The sequence below is a fragment of the Mirounga angustirostris genome, unplaced genomic scaffold (genome assembly GCF_029215605.1).
Source record: "Mirounga angustirostris isolate CCGP_5_RB_7025 unplaced genomic scaffold, mMirAng1.0.hap1 SCAF_1, whole genome shotgun sequence".
Taxonomy (NCBI): Eukaryota; Metazoa; Chordata; class Mammalia; order Carnivora; family Phocidae; genus Mirounga; species Mirounga angustirostris.
This window is the reverse complement of record NW_026991709.1, coordinates 166,007,120-166,024,204: the sequence shown is the minus strand read 5'-3', so window position 1 is coordinate 166,024,204 and position 17,085 is coordinate 166,007,120. Positions and strand designations below refer to the sequence as shown.

At 52.3% G+C, this 17,085-nt stretch overlaps 1 protein-coding gene across 1 annotated transcript; it reads left to right on the top strand.

The window, feature by feature from the left end:
* The first annotated feature begins 4,606 nt into the window (after positions 1-4,606).
* On the top strand, positions 4,607-16,219 carry CAV3 (caveolin 3). Its single transcript, XM_045861926.3, has 2 exons — positions 4,607-4,850; positions 15,464-16,219. The coding sequence occupies exons 1-2, from the start codon at positions 4,737-4,739 to the stop codon at positions 15,803-15,805; spliced, it is 456 nt and encodes a 151-aa protein (XP_045717882.1). The 5' UTR covers positions 4,607-4,736; the 3' UTR covers positions 15,806-16,219.
* Positions 16,220-17,085: the final 866 nt, after the last annotated feature.

The following is a 17,085-nucleotide window of genomic DNA, read 5'->3' as shown; positions in this document are numbered from 1 at the left end:
CAAGGCTCCCACTATGTACCAGGCTCCCACTATGGTCTGACCAGTGCAGAGTTGAGTAAATAAGTCACCTCCATCATTCTGGATGGTATATCTTTATTAATGCATCCTGAGATTGCATTGCCCTTTTTGGAAAACATTCTAAAAACCTCCAAAATCTCTGGTAGGAATCAGGTACCAAAATCTGGTAAGAGGGGATGGTGTCCTTATCATTATATAGAGGAGTAAACTGAAGGTTGGAGGGGAGTGGCCTGCTGATTGGCAGATGGTCAATCACTCCCAGTTCTTCTTATATCTCCAAATCCTTAGCTTTCCCCTCCAGCAACCAACACTCTTCATCTGTAAAATGCAGAAACAGGGTCTCTTCTAGCTCTGGAATGCTGTGATGTGTCTTCTAAATGCAGACTCCAAAAGCCAAGTAGTAAACAGAAAATAGAGGCCCTCTGCCTAGATCTAAAACTCCAACGAAAAACAAAAAGATTTCCTTCTCTATGCATCCTTGCCTTACCTCTTTTGGAGACTTCTGCATAAGTGATAAATCTTGCTGGTTAATGCAGCCTTCAATCTGACAGTTAATTGAGTCTTCAGACTATAATGCTATGACTCTCCTGGTGAGTCGGTCTATATCATCTTTCCTATTACTTCCCCTTTTCACACTCCACAGATTTATGTCTTCCTACACGGCCCATTTTCAAAGATTTTTCCCTCTCTCCCTGAGCAAGCCAAACAACAACAACAAAATGGCTTTAAAGTAAGAACGCAGCGTCCTCCACAAAACCACAGGCACAAAATGGGCTTTGGAAAGTCACTCTGCCTCCTTTACTGTGCTCCCGTGTCAGGAGCATCGCCCCAGGGCTGACTCGAAAGCTTCATCTTCCAGTATGTTCTTTGTAATGTCTCCTCTGTGGGTATATGGGCCCATGGGTGCCCTGTTAGTGTTGTCCCTGGGTGTGAGGCACAGAGTCTCGGGTGAGGATCGCCATCCACATCTGACAGGTGGGCACAGGGAAGGTCAAGAGCCGACACGAGGTCACGAAACCAGTTAGCGATGGGGCCAGGAGAAGACCTCAGGCCTGAGTTCGTAACAGTTCCTGAGTTAAAGTCTCTTCCCACTACATCGCCTTTGGAAATAGGATCGTCAGAATGAAATGAGATGGCTCTTTTTCCGCCTCTGGCATCTGGCTCTTCCCACCCTGCCTCTCTAATTCCACTCAGACTTCTGGTCCCGCTGCAGTGCCACCCGCTGGCAGAAATTTCTCCCGGGTCACTTCAGGCCACAGCATCTTCTTCCTCCGACACGCAAAATGTGTATGAGCTGCCCCACGACCTCCTCAGCATCGACCACCATCTCGAGGCAGCCACCCTTTCACAGGACCAAGGGGACAACTCAGGCACACCGAGAGTCCCTTCTCAAGGCACCAGCGCATGGTGAACCTCAACAAAGCAGCTGCTGTTCCTGCAGTGAGCACTCACTGTGCTAGTTCCTGTAACTGTAAACTAGCTACCCTCAAACTCAGTGGCATCAAAAAGGGATGTTCGTGGCCTCTGTGGTTTAGATATTGAGACAGGACGCAGAGCAGCGTGTCTGTCCCACGACGTCTGGGCTTCAGCCAGAAGCCACGGGGGTTTAGGGGTGACATGAAGCCCAGGGATTGGCCTCGTCCAAAGCCTCACTCACTCTCCCGTCGGGCAGCTGGTGTCGCCAGCCAGCTGGGGGCCTTGGACCCTTCCGCACGTGGTCTCTCCACGTGGGCTCCTTTGGGCTTCCTCAGCCCCCAGCTGATTTCCAAGGGCAGGAGTCCTGAGAGGCGAGAGCCAGGCAGCTGTATCCTTCCTATGGCCTGGCCCAAAAGTCACAGAGCAGGGGCGCCTGGGTGGCTCAGTCGGTTAAGCGGCTGCCTTCGGCTCAGGTCATGATCCCAGGGTCCTGGGATTGAGTCCCACATCGGGCTCCCTGCTCAGTGGAGAGTCTGCTTGTCCCTCTCCCTCTGCCTGCCTCTCTGCCTACTTGTGCTCTCTATCTCTCTGTCAAATAAATAAATAAAATCTTTAAAAAAAAAAAAAAGTCACAGTGCATCAGCACTGCCATGCTCTCTAGGTCAGAATAATCTAACCCCCCACCCAGATTAACAGGGAAGGGCACAGACCCCGTTTAGTGGAAGAGAGTCATTCCTCCTGTAAGAGCACAGATGTGGCCATCTTTGAAAAACACAGTTGTCCACAGTCATTACTATTATCTGTTACCACCACTTGTCCTTTACGATGAGCCTGCTCCAGGCAGCTCCTCCTGCATCCCTTGTGAATTACTACTGCCCCAGCTGCCCTGGCTTTTGACCAGACACATCTGGTCCTGCAGGGGACAAAACTCAAGCTCAGGCTCAGATCCCTGCCGTATCCCATGTGAACACAGGCAGCAACATTTCCTTCGTCTCAACTCTTCACAGCAGAAGGTCCATATTCCCACGACCTGGGGGCCCAGGCAGGGGGGTGAAGGAAAAAACAAACAGGTAATTCCTAAGAGAGCTAGCAAGAGAGTTTGCTAGTTGCCTACCATTTATCCCTAGTGACGCTGTGGGGGCTACCTGCATTTCCTGGCCTCGTTGGCCAAGAGGGATGGCCAATGACAAACAAAACTTGTCAAGTCGGACTTCTGGGAAAGCTTTCTATTGGAGCTGACTTAGCTGGCAGATGCCTTTTCCTGGTGCACCCTCGCCCCCTTTTCCTCTTTCATCTGATGGCTGGAAGAGCGGCAGCCACCTTGTGCCTATGAGGTGACTATAAGAACAGCAGAACAGAAAGATGGAGGTCTGGGAGCCTGATGACATAATAGAGCTCCCACAGTAGTTCTGAACTATCTATTTGTATTATGTGGTGGGGGGAGGAGCTCCCACCTTGCACCAGCCACAAGTATTTTGCATTTTATTAGATAATAGCCAAGAGAAATTACTGACAGAGGCCAGCTCTTTGCCTTGAGCTTTTTGACTGTCTTCCTGCCTCAAACTCACCCGGCTCTAACCACCAGTGATCATCCTCACACATCATTCCAATAGACCCTCTGCTGCACTGAAGTCTTTAAGGGCTTCCCAATACCTCTGTAAAATCCATACTCTTTCGGGGGTGCCTGGGTGGCTCAGTCGGTTAAGCAGATGGTTAAGCATCTGCCTTTGGCTCAGGTCATGATCTCAGGGTCCTGGGATAGAGCCCCAAGTCGGGCTGTCCCTGTTCGGTGGGGAACCTGCTTCTCCCTTTCCCTGTGCCCCTCCTCCCCCCCTGCTCATGCTCTCTCTCTCTCATAAATAAAATCTTTAAAAAAAAATCCATACTACTTAGTATGACATTTGGGATCCTTCCCACCCAGGCCCAAGCTGAGCCTTATGTCCTGCCTCACCCCCACCAGACAACCAGGCCCTGGCCACTGCACACTTCTCAGCATCCTAGTTCACACCAGTCCTCTGACACCTATGGTCTTTTCACCTGAAATATTCTAGGTAATGAACTCCTGCTTGCCTTTTAACACCTAACTCTAAAGCTACCTCCTCTAGGAAGTCTTCCTTGATGCCCTCAGAGTAAGCTGTCAGAGCCCCTGTGGGCCTCTTAAGGTAAGTTGTTTGTAAAATACCTCTGAGCTATAGCACTTGCCACACCCTATCATAATTACTTATTTTTTAATCAGTCTGTCCCCACAGACTATGAGATCCTCCAGGCAGGAAGAGAGCTTGATTGGTCTGTTTGTCCCCAGCTGTTAGCAAATCCTGAATGAATGAGTGGGAGGATGGGTGAATGGATGCACAGACCCTGGCACCTGGGCACTCAGAGTCTTCATCCTTCGGGGCGGGGGGGCCTTGAGTGATGCCTGAGGACCCAGGAAAACTGAGCAGACACCTTGGAGAGGAACATCCCACTCACGCCCGTGCAGCGTCTGGGGCCCATGAGCACCCCGGGAACTGTCACTAGGGGCAGAGCAAAGGGCAGCATAAACATGGACTTCATGTCCCCTCCACGTGGCATCAAAAAGGCACAGGAGGGTGGGCAGCCCCATCAGTGGTCTGCTTCTCTGTCTCCCCCCACAGTCCATCAACTCCCCTCCAGGGGAAACCCCAGAAGTGGGAAAGACTCAGCCCTGCTCCAGGCCCCCAAACGGCAGGGCCAGGTACTAACGACTCCAGTGAGAACCCCTACCAGACAGCATTTCAGGTCCCGAAGCCCCTTCCCACACGCCAGCTCATCTCCTCCTCTCCAGGAGGGCAGGCAGAGCCCCTGATTGTTACTAGCGCAGCCCCATTCTCCAGGTGGGAGCGTGGCGGGCGGAGAGGCGAGGTGTCCCAAAGCTCCTGGCCCCGCAAGAGGCCGAGCTGCGGGCCAACCCCTCCTCCCCTCCCAGAGCTGCCCGCATGCTGATGGCAGGGGGTGAATCCCAGGGCCTGCACCAACAGCCCAGATGCCCCGTGGCCCACAGATGCCAAAGCCTCTGCTCTCGCTCGGGTGAGGCCCCTGTAAGGAGCGCTGGGCCTTCCAGCAGAGCTCCAGTCTTAATTTTAGCTTGGAGGCCTGCCACAGAGGCGTTAGCGAGAGACAGGCTGAAGTTATGTGGGACAGCTGTCAGAGGGCATGCTGGGTGGGGCCTGCTTAGCCGGCAGGGGCACAAGTCTGGGGACACTGAACTGTGTCCCTGCCCCAAGTCTTTTCAGCCACACTGGCCACACGGCTCAGGTCTCCTCCCGCGGTCCCCCAGCTCCACAATGATGGCCGAAGAGCACAAAGACCTGGAGGCCCAGATTGTCAAGGACATCCACTGCAAGGAGATCGACCTGGTGAACCGAGACCCCAAGAACATTAACGAGGACATAGTGAAGGTAGGCTCGGCGGGCCTGTCTGAGCACCGCTGCCCGGAGGGTGTCGGGTCTGCAGAGCGTCTGGGCACAGGACGGGGGAGGGCTCTGATCCATGCACAACCACGACCGGCTTCCCCGACGAGAGGCCCTGTTCCTCGGTCTGCTCCAAATCCTCCCTCAAAAGCCAGCATGTACCCCCCCAAAGAACGTTTAGCATAAACAAGAGCAAAACCTCAGCCGGACATACATGACGCAGGTGTGGGGCGGGGAGGCGACTCACAGAGGCAAGTGCCATTAGCTAATGGGTCACATTGTATTTCTACTGGTAAGGGCTGATCTGTGATTCTGATGCATTTAGTACTGAAATGCTGTCAGGTAACGGCTCTTCCCATTAGCTCCTGGCCCTCATCCCAGGATGAAGACCAACGGGTGGCCAACTTGGGCTCTTTTCTGCGCCAGGGCTTATTTCTGCGGTCTCCGCAGTGGGCGCGGGGTTAATCCCCAGAGGGTGGCTTCCAGTACGCATTAATTCCCCCAGAGCACTGCCCCGTGTCCACTGCCCATGGTGTGGGGGCCATGCCCAGCACTCATGCCAGCTCCCCGCTTGACCCCAGGTCCTACGGCCAGGCCAGGGCAGAGGCCTCTCGGAGGGCACCGGGCTCCCGAAAGGCAGTGCTCAGAGGACAGTTACCCAGCTTTTGGGGCGTCTCCCCCATGGCCACTGCCTGAGTCAGCCCCTTTCCTCGTCTGGATGCCACTAGCACCCTGGCCGCCTCCAGGCCCACACCCTCGCTCCAACCTCCGCCCAGTAGCCACAGGGATCTTTCAGCAGAATTCCTGGAAGCAGGGTGCCCACCCCTCGCATGGGAGTCACAGGAAGGGCTGTTAAAAGGGCAGGTGCCTGGGGCCCCCTGGGTCCTACTAAATGCATCAGAATCACAGATCAGCCCTTACCAGTAGAAACACAATGCGACCCATTATACAATCACCTGATGTCATTGTACATTCTCTAAGCAGCCACAATTTTAAAGAGGAAAAACAAACAGGTGAAATTTTCGTGATATTTTTGATTTAACACAGTATTTCCAAAATAGTATCATTTCAGCATGTAACTGATATAAAACAATTATCATGCGCTATTACAGTCTGTTTTCATGTTTGAAATGCAGCCTGTAGCTTACACTTAGGCTGCCTATCAGTTCAGCCTCCACATGGATCAGAAATCCTTGTTTTGTCTTAAGATCTCATAAAATGTACAGTTGAAATCAAGTCACAGGCCCAAATCGTTCCAAACATTTTTAAAAAGTTTTCCCATCTCAGAATGAAGTATCATCTTTTACATTTGAATTAAAATTAAACAAGATTTAGAATTCTTCTGTTGCCCTGGTCATAGGTCAAGTGCTCAAAGCTCGTGGCCACTGGACTAGACAGTGTGGCTCTGGGCTTGCTCAGAAGCACAGCCCCTATGCTGTCATCCGTCGGTGGGACACCTCCCCTGCCCAATAAACTTTAACGTCTCCCCATGGCCTTCAAGCCCCAACACGATCGGGCCCCAACCTTCTTCTTCCGCCTTCCAGCTCCAACGCCAGGAGCCGGCCACATCAGCCAGAACATACTCCTGTGTCAAGGAGCATCCCCCCCCCTCTCTTCCCTGCGGTGAATGCCCTGCTCCACTTTCAAGACCCAACTCAAATGTCACCTCTTCCAGGAAGCCTTCCTCAGCTCCTCCAGGCAGACAGTCGCTCCCTCCTCCATGCTCCAACTTCCCTCCAGGCATTTCCCCCATCATAGCTCATACTATGCTATTACTGTATTTATCTGTATCATTAAGGGTGCCCACAGGGTACTGATGGCCCAGTGTGAGAAGTGCCACAAGGGGGAAATTACTAGATAAATGTAAAATAGTATTCATCGTGGTTCGTGCAGTGCGGTCTGGAGGAAAGAGTCCCGAATTCGGCTTTAAAAGGCCTGGTTTCAAATTTACTCTCTTCTACCTAAAAGCCATGACCCTGGACAAGCCACCTAGGTTTTCAGGACCTGAGTTCCCTCTGTAAAATGAACATAATATCATTTACCTCCACCAGGTACAGGACTCTCCGAGCAGTGCTGTGCAAATAAAAGTATAACGCGAGGAATAAAAGAAATAAGGGATTGGAAAGTGCCTAACACAGTCGCTGGTGCACAGCAAGGGTGTGACAAGCGTGAGCGGAGGTGGAGCTTGGAGGAGCGTGCAGGACAAGACAAGGCAGCCGGGGGCCAGCTTGTACAACCAGGTTCCCCTTCAGGCGGTCCCTAGCCGGCTGCTGGGGGCAGAGAAGAGGATCCCAAGGGAGAATGTGGCTTCTGAAAGAGACCCACAACAGCTGACAAGTGTAGAGAGTCTCTCAGGCCCCACCGAGCCTGGAGTGAGCCAGGCCCAGGTTCTAATCCGAGGGAGGGCTGGGGACAGCCTCCCCAGGAGCTGAGAGCAGTCTCTCCGGAACCCCAGAAAACATCCCTCAACGGCTAAGCAAAAGGCCTTGCAGATAATCTTGTCGAGAGGAGATGATTATTTGGTGTATTTATTGGACGTTCCCTGGTTTGGGGAGTTATTTGACTTTCTTTTGTTTTGAATAACTGAGAAATGAAAAAGCTTTGAAATTCAGAACGAGGATCATAGAACGGAGTCAGATAAATAGCACAAACAGGTCAAAGCCAACTTGGGGTTTGTGTACGGTCTTGTGAAAGAGATAAAAGGAAGGAAGAGACAGGAGAGCTGGCTAGGCAGGGGACCTGTCTGAATGGGATCCTGGGGCACCTGGGTTTCTTTAATTAACTGGGGCAAAGACGAGATGGAGGGAGGCGGCAGGAAAAGGAAGTGAGAGGGTGAGAGAGATGGAGAGAAAGAGGAACAAGGCATAGGTGGAGATGAAAGCTGAGGAGGGACCTGTCAGGCTGGTTTCACCAGCGCTAATGGGCTAGAATGGGAGACACAGAAAGATGCCGGAATAAGACCAAGCTACAGAGACCCAAGTTCTGGTCCCAGCCTGACACAGGCTTGCTGTGTGACTCCAGGGAAATCCCTTTCCCTCTCTGGCCTGAGGACTGGCATCAACAGAAGCTGGGTGGTGAAGAGAGAGACCCGTCCCCTCTGTCAGCAGCTGCTGAGGTTTCACACAGAAAAGCCAAGGACACAGAGCAGGAGAGAGACCCGTGGTGTCTGTGGACTTGACCCTCAGTAGACTGGAGGCGCTCCCTTTTGACTTTCCAGTCAAAACTTCCCCAAACTTCCCCAACAAAGGCCTGGTACAGCCCTTGAACCTGGGCTGGAAAATGGGTGCCAAAGGCATAGGGAGAGCCCTGCACAGCCTGCCAGACTTGAACTGTGGTCCCCAAGGTTTGGGGCTGGGTCTCGGGCTAAGGGGAGGCTCCTGGGGATTAGAACACACCCCGTTCCCTCCTCCGCCAACCATCACCACCATTCCCAGAGTACGGATCCCACGAATTGTTCCTGAGTGCCTACTATGTGCCAGGTCCTGGGTTGTCTCAGAGGAGATGGGGATGAGCACGCATGAGCCCGCATGCCAGGCTCTGGGGGATGTGAAGGTACAGCAGCAGTCCCCAGGGCTCTCCCTCCTTCCCTTCAGACCCAGCTCGGAAACCCGCAGCCTCACCTCAAAGGCCTCTGAGTTCTTTCTGAGAGGGCTCGGGGCTGTCTCCCTAACCCACACTGAGGCACTCAGATCCTAAAGTGGGAATGCTTGAGCCCAAAGTGTCACACAGGTCCCTCTCACCTTCAGGCTCCAACCTCTCTCCCCGCAGCCACTCAAGGTCAAAGAGGGCAGGGGGCCAGACATGACCCCAGCCCATCCTACAGCTACATCTGCCACTAAACACCCTCCTCCCTTAGAAAAACACACAAACCGCACCCTTTGCCTATCAGCTCAGGCTAAGAAACACCCAAAGGACCCAGTAGCCACCAGTTCGGCAAACTCTGCTCCCGGTTTGGGCCCACCTGGACACCCCGTTGCAGAAAGAGGACACTGACCTGGTACTTCCTCTTGAGAGGAATCCAAACCAACAGAGAGGATGAGACTCAAATAATGAGAATATCTGGGAGAAGGTGCTAAACGCCATAGTTTAGGCCCTGATGAAGTGTCCCGGGGTTTAAGGGAGGAAGACCTTACTCTCGCCTGGGAAAATCAAGAGCCAGCTTCATGGGGAGACAGGAGCCCAGGTGCATTAAAAAAAAATGGGGAAAAAATTAAAATGTGAATAAGCCTTTTGAAGAAGAGGGAACAAAATAAGCAAAAGCCATACAATTGAGAAGGATGTTGGGTGGCACTGGCAAGCGTGAGAGATGGTTACTGCCACAACCCCCTCAATCTATGTCCATGGCAGACATTACTAATGGATCCCAGCACTCTTCCACGAAACCACAGACCATTGGTGAGGCAGAGCTGACACATAGAGGAAACCTCTTTGCTACTCTGCCTGCTGAAGAATGACAGGACTAAGTGCATCTGAAAGAGAATTTGTGGGAGAAAGCAGAAGGGGCAGGTTGAGACTGGGTTTTGGGAGGCCATCCAACCTGCCACTCATTCTATGTTGGCAGTTTCTTCCTTTTGGACATGTCTGGTCCCCTATCAGGTACCTCTCAGAAGACCTCCACTGGACTAATCAAACTGAGGTATTTATAATTTAGTGTTATGGGGACTCCTAGGTATTAACTAATCTAGCTTTTCAAAAGGTGGTCCACTTCCTGGGGGAGCCGGTTAAAATGCAGATTTCTGGGTTCTGCCACCAGAAATTCCTATTTGGTAGGGCCGGTGAGTGTTTTTCACTTTCAAGTACAGAGTCCCCCTTGTCCTGTAGAAGAGAAACCTGGAGTCCCGAGTTATTACCAGTTTCCCCTCAAGACACACTGTGTTGGTTATCTATTGCTGTGGTCACAAATCGCCCCAAACTCAATGGTGTAAAGCAGCAAGCCTGTGATGGTCTCCTACAGTTCTGTGGATGCAGCTGGGCACTTCTACTGCTCCCACTGGTGGCCTCTCAAGCGGTGGCAGCCACCTGGGGCCTCTGTTGAGCTGGCTCCCTCCTATGCCTGGTGCCTCAACGGGGACGGGTGGAAGGCGGGGCGCAGCTGGGAGGCTGGCATGGCTAGGTCTCTCCCTCAGGTGGCCTCTCCACCAGGCTCTAGAGCAGGGGATAGTAACAGACTTCTAACTCCACCAGTCTCTATATCAGCGTATATGGCAGCTCGGGACTCCCCAAGGCAGAAACTTCCAGGCCTCTGTGAGGCTTAGTTCTGGACCTGGCACGGCATCCCTTCTCCTGCATTCGGGTGATTAAAGCGAGTCCTAGGGCAAGCCCAGACTCAGTACGGGATGAGAAGAGGCAAGGGCTTAAATGCCCAGGGCCATGACTAATTGGGGGTCATCTCTGGAGACTGGTTAACACCCCATCCAAAAGCTGGCAAAATACTAAATATAAGATACATGGCCGGAAACCACCTACAAGGGCCACATTGTGAGCATTGCTTTGGTTCCCCCAGATCATATAGAATTCTATTATTGTTATTACCAATCATAATTATTGCCATTTTTCAGCTGTTTTACAGCTATCACCCCATTTTAGCTTCCTACTCTATTGAGCCATGTTTCTCAAATTATCTGGGCAGAGGGCCAGTTTTATTATAATAATTTCAATTTGTTGAACACCAACACTTTGGCAAAATTCAACAGAAATGAATTACTAGGGCAATGAAATGAAAAATAGGCATCTACAATGTAAGCCCCAATTTTTATTATTATGAGGGTTACCAGACATACAACGACCGGCTCAAATTTCTGTGACTATTTCTAAATGCTTACTCTCAACTTCTGTCCATACCTTGTTGGGAAGAGGGGCACCAGCTCTGGACCACCCTTTAAGTAGCAAGGTACTAGGCAAGAAAACTAAGACCCAGCAAAACTAAACCTTCCCCTTGGGTGTTCTGACTCCAAATCGAGCTTTGAGTCACTAGGGTTCTTGGCCCAGTCCTCTTGGTGTGTTTAAAAACAAACGAAAAAACAAAAACAAAACAAAACAAAACAAAAAACCCCGGAGGCCCAGAGAGGAAAAGCACCATGCCCCAAATCACACAGCAACTCAGTGGTCAAGTAGAGACTGGCACCAGGTGTCTATCCCCCTGCCTAGAGCTCTTTCCCCACCCACAGATACTCTATCTGAATTGTCCAGGGCCCAGGATGCCCAAGGACTGAGTCATACAGGAATCTGGGGAGGTATTTTTGACAGGGGGTGGCTGCTGGCCTTCCCCGAAACCTCTGGCAAAGCCCAGCGCTGTTGCCCTGCACCCTTCCCCATCCTCTTGGAGCCTGTGGGGGCTGCGCTGGCTCATTCCGATTAATCAACTGGCTCTCTCACTGTTCCAAAAATAAATATGCCAGAGACGGGGACACCGACTGAATGGGCAGCCACGTTCACCCTTCCCACCCTCTACCCTCTCTCCAATTGCACACCAAGCCCTGAGGTTCTGCCGATGGGTCCAGCACCCACCCCACCACCCTCCCAGGAAAAGCCATCTCCCCTCCACTTTAGAGACGGATTCAGAAATGAAGTCACTGTGTGCTTCTGATACACCAGCGTGACTGCCTAAGATCTCCCTGAGCCGGGTCTTATAAATACCTCCCCAAAGTCAGCGCTGTGACCAAAGCCATCCCAAGGCTCAGCCCGAGTTAGAGGAACAGCTGGGCCTGCCCACACAGCCCATCCCCCAAGAGCACATTTTCTGATTCCCAGAAAACGAGCAGTCGCCCCATGCACAGTGCCCAAAGGCAATTACAGGGAATAATTCAAATGTCAGCACCGACGTCTTCTGCAAAGAAGTAATAATTAACAGACACAACAGAGAGGTCCCGGGGAGTGAGATTATTACCGTAAACAGAAATGAGGGAAAAGAAGCCTGCACCCATCTTACCAGTGCAGGTGGAGGTGTGCGTGCATACGCACACAATTACGACGAGGTAAGCCGCAGAATTACTGCACTTAGGATCTGGGGTGTCAACAGATTTTCTGAGATATATTTTCACAGGAACATGAGAACTGAACACATAATTACTGCCACTGAGCACCTACCAGTGCCAGGTACTATGCTGAGCATTGCCCAAGAGGTGGTATGCCTAGCACAGAGTGGGTGCTGAATGAATCTGTGTTTGAATGGATAGAAGGATGGATGCATGGATATCTATGGGTGGATGGATAGATCCATGGATCAATGCATGGATGGGTGGATGGGTGGGTGGATGGATGGATAGATGGATGAGAGATGGATGGGTGGGTGAATAGATGGTGGGGGGGGTGAACGGATGATTAATTATTTCAATTCCTCATAACAAGGTTGTAAGAAATAGCAAACCCATTTTACAGATGAGCAAGTGAAGCTCAGAGGTGTAAGTCATCTGCCAAAGTCACTCATCAGAGCAGCATGTCACTGGTGTGCCAAGCCACTTTTGGGGCTCTACCATCCTCTTGACGAGAACACCCTGTAACAACCCACAACAACAGCTAACGGTGATTAATCCGGTATTCTGTGCCGGCCAGTGTTCTGAGTACTTAGATGTCTTAACTTACTGAATCCTCCAACAAACTTTATGAGATGAATCCAAGAAGCTGAGGCACAGAAAAGCTCAGAAAAGGTTACAGAGCCAGTCAGTAGCAGAGCTGGACTCCAGCCTCCAGAGCGTGACTTCCAACGGGGCTCTTTTCCACGCTGCCACCTCTCAGAGGCCAGACACAAATAATCAAATGTGTTGAAAGGCAGGATACATGAGACTAAATGAACAAAGCAGGCTGGGCTACAGAGGAGCAGGGCGGGTGGCTGGAAAGAAGGGGCTGGGAGCCCTGCCTTGAGGTACGTCTCTCTGGTCAACGAGGACCAGACCTCTGGGCCCTGCCTCCCACCTCTGGGCTGTCTGCCTCTTGTGAGGTGAGGAGGCAGGGCTGGGTCACCTGTGAGTAGCAGAGGCACCATCCTAAGGAACAGCCACAGGAAGGGCAGGGAGGCCACAGGCACCAAGTGGGAGAGTGAAGGAAGGAGGAAGTGCCTGCTGGGACAATATCTCCTCCGGCTGGCAAAGTTCCTGGGGCTGCCCCATGCACCAGAAGCCAGCCAGGGTGCTAAGAGGCATCAGGCTGGGGCAGGGCCATGATGGAGGAGGGGCAGGCGACAGAGGTCAGAATGCCGCAATGGACAGGACCCAGGCCCTAGGGATCTAACTGAACCTCGATAATCATTCTGGGTGGACCCAGGTCAGGGTTGGAATGGTCGCCCAGGCCTATCCTCCCCAGCTTCTGAGATTTGAAAGCTCCCCAGAGAAACAACAACTCCGAATTTTTGCCCCGTATAAACCAAATAGAGAAGATGCCAGTCCTTTCCATCCACTGTCCAAAGCCATGAGGTGCTCCTCAACCAACTTGGGACTTCTTTTCCAATTATCCAGCACACCAGTTTTCCATCTCTGCCTCCAAAGCTCACAGTCCACCAAATTCCCAGCCTGCCACCACTTCCCAGAAGCCCTCCAGGAATAAGTACCATCTTTTTGAGATGAGGACCATATTTATATTCTTCCCTCCAGCCTCGCCCTTCCATCCAGGCCCCCCTTTAAGAGGTTAAATGACCTCTGCTGAACCCCAGCAGAGACAGCTGGAGGCTGAGATTTACAGGGGGTCCGGGAAGGCCCTACTGACTCCCTGAGTCAGCTTTTCACATCACCTGCAGCCTGAAATCCCAGGCTGTCAACTTTGCTCCCCTTGAACATACCAGCCCCTGGGTGAGACCTCATCCTCTGCGGTCTCCAGGGGGATCCAGGGATCTGAGGCATGGCACGGGAAGCTCAGAATATACTCATGTGACAAAAACAGGACTCGCCATTATACATACAACAGGGTTGTGTCCACTCCCTCCCCCCAAAAAAGTCACCCTGGAAAGAAAAGCACCAAAGCAAGGACATTGTTAGTACTAGAGAAATACAAATTGGAGATGCTTTTGTTTTCCTTTTACTATTTCCTGAATTTTCTGCAATGTGGCTATGTCATTTAAAAGCAATTTGAATAGTAATTCTGTGCCCAGATGAGAGGATCCCCTGGAAGACTGATGTTTGAGCTCTGGCCCCCCACCCCCAGGCCCCACAGGTGACCCCTCCACCCTCAGTCTGATGAGTTTGAGATTTCATTCAACCAGCTTTTATTCAAATGGCCCAGGAGCATGAAAGATGATCATGTCCCCATTTCACAGACAGGACAGCTAAAGCTTAGGGATGTTAAAGGACGTCGCATATGAGCTATGATAGTGTTTAATGCATAACGGGGACTCAAGAAAGTTTAGTTAAATGACTCGGCTTAAAGTACTCTTTTTTTTTTTTCAAGTTTACTGATTATTTTTTCCCACTTCCCAAATGGGGCCTCAGCAACATTTCACAGTGGAAAGTGTGAACCGGATTCTCTGAGCACCCGTGCTTTCCAGCTGCAAGGTGGGCTGGGGTAGGCAGCAGGAAGAGGAAAGTCCGAGGTCGCCGTGGGACTAGGGTGAGGTGCCTCGGGCCTGCTGAGCCTGACTCGGCACCAGACACCTTTACGAGCCAGGACGGCATGGCCCTCACTTCACCACATGCCAGATTCTAAAATAGCTCTCAGACCTGTGCGCCTCTCTCTAACCCACTGCCATCACCCCAAACCAGCCTGGCAGTGGGTCCCGCCTGGAATATTGCCACGGCTCCCCACTGGACCCCACCTGCGCCCTCTCTCCCAACCACCACTGGCCCAGCCAGCTACGCAAAATCCAGATCAGATTGCCGACAACAGGCTGGTGGTTGCTGAGGCCGGGGCGGGTGGTGAGCGAAGGGGGTCAAAAGGAACAAACCTCCAGTTATAAAATAAGGAGTCCAGGGGATGTAAGGTACAGCACGGTGACTATGCTTCACCACACCGTGCGGCATATATGAAAGGTGCTAAGAGAGTAGGTCCTAAAAGTCCTCATCACACACACAAATTAGAGCTTCGGAGACTGCTCATCACAGTGACTGTCTGGCCAGGCCCCTCCCGCCTCACTCTGGCCACGCTGGGCTTGCCCTTGGCCTTCTGGAAGCACCTGCATCACCCCGAGGGTGCACACTGTCCATCCCATGAGGTCCTAGCCGTGCCCAATATGTTTCTCCAACCCTCGCCCCTCCCTCCACCTGGCTCCCTTCAGGGACCAGCCTAGCTAGATGTCTCCTCCTTATCCCCAGGATGACCAGGACTGTCCAACTCTCTAGGATCATAAAATCACAGAATTTAGGAAACATGCCTTGCACGTCCTGGTGGCTTTAAGCAAGTCACGCAACTCCCCAGGGCCTGTTTATCCACCCATAAGATGAGGGCGTGGGCCCAGCTCCGTGCCTCACTGCTCCCGGGCACCACCGGCATCACCGGGGAGCTTGTCAGAAATGCAGTGTCAGGCCTCACCCCGGCCGTGCTGAGTCAGGATCCCCGGCAACGCGGCCCCGCCAGCAGGTGCAACCAGCCCTCCAGAGCGTTCTGCCGCCGGCACACTGAAGTGCAGGAAGTGGGTGGATGTTGTGACCGAAAGATTGCCCTCCCCCCCGCCCCCGCAGGTGGATTTCGAAGACGTGATCGCAGAGCCCGTGGGCACCTACAGCTTCGACAGCGTGTGGAAGGTGAGCTACACCACCTTCACGGTCTCCAAGTACTGGTGCTACCGCCTACTGTCCACACTGCTGGGAGTCCCGCTGGCCCTGCTCTGGGGCTTCCTGTTCGCCTGCATCTCCTTCTGCCACATCTGGGCAGTGGTGCCGTGCATTAAGAGCTACCTGATCGAGATCCAGTGCATCAGCCACATCTACTCCCTCTGCATCCGCACCTTCTGTAACCCGCTCTTTGCCGCCCTGGGCCAGATTTGCAGCAACATCAAGGTGGTGCTCCGGAAGGAAGTGTAAGGCCAGGTGGGGGTGATGGGGGTGGCCGGGCAGGGCGAGTCAGGCCAGGCTGGCCCCACGGTACTTCTCGGCGGGCCTGCTGGCGAGCGCTTTCTCTTGAGGGACTGCTATTTGCCCCCAAGACGGAAGCACACAGTTTTGGGAAGCCAGAAAGAAAAGACAGCCCTGCCACAGAAGCACAGTGGCCCTGCAGCCTGCCCCCTACCCCACCTCGATGCCCCCGCGACCGGGCAGGAGGAAAGAGAATTTGCTAAGAGGCAGCTACTGCAAGTCTTTGCATTCATCTGTACTGTAACAGCACCAACCAGCACTCAGTTCCCACCCGGGGTCAACCTGTCCATGCACACCACCTGGGAAAGCTACCAGTGACTCTTGGCATTAGGAGGGTGACTCCAATAAAGGGTTTCGGCTGCATTTGGGGAACGCTGTGTTTTGTGTGTGTCCAGAAGGTAGGTACATGTCCCGATGAGCTCCAAAAATACAGTTTGCTGCCCTGAGAAACAAGTGGGACAAGTTGGTTGGCCCTCCTCTGGGCCAAATTCAAGAGCCAGAACAGAGCTGGGTTCCTCTTGGGCTTCTTCTTATTCGCTGGCTATTTGCTCCCCCATGTTCCTAGGGAGATTATTTCCCTTTGGGTTCTGTTGCTCTGGGCCAGCCAGTGGTCACCAACAGAAGAAAATGGCCCTTGGGCTAGAAGGGGCGGGAGTCCCTCCCTGGGCACCACTGAGGGCAGGGCCTGAGTTAAAAACTCTCAGAACCTCCCCTTTGGCTCACCAGACTCCAAGGCCCTGGCCCTGGTGCTTGGCACATGCACCCCTTCAGCCTTCAGAAATGTGATGAGGGCACAAGGTCCAATTTGTGCATGTGTGGACTCACTATGGACGTAAAAAACAATAGCAGGGGCATAGTCCACCTCCTCCTCACCTAACCCCACTGGGGGTGAAAACCAGCAATCTTACATTCTTTAGAGATATTTTTCCCAAGATTGTTATCCAGAACTTAGTCCTCAGAAAAAAAAGGGGGGGGGGGATTTTTGTGATTACATTTGTTTGGAAAATGCTCTATATTTCTCTGAGATTTTTCAGTAGACATCAGTATATTAAAGGCTCTGACAAGTCCTGCAGTGAAGAAAACTGTTCAGGCCAGTGTCTCCCAATCCCACTTGACCTTTGTTTCCCCCCATGTAACACCCATTTAAGTCTCATAAAATGATGGTTCCGCAGCAGGTTTTCAGAGGCTTCAGCTCACTGGTGCCTGGACATGAGCCCAAGGGGTGTTGG

Bases quoted from the DNA above. Each gene is read 5' to 3' on its own strand.
- CAV3 (XM_045861926.3), top strand. From the start codon at position 4,737: ATGATGGCCGAAGAGCACAAAGACCTGGAGGCCCAGATTGTCAAGGAC. The intron at 4,851-15,463 runs GTAGGCTCGGCG...CCGCCCCCGCAG, and splicing joins TTAACGAGGACATAGTGAAG to GTGGATTTCGAAGACGTGAT.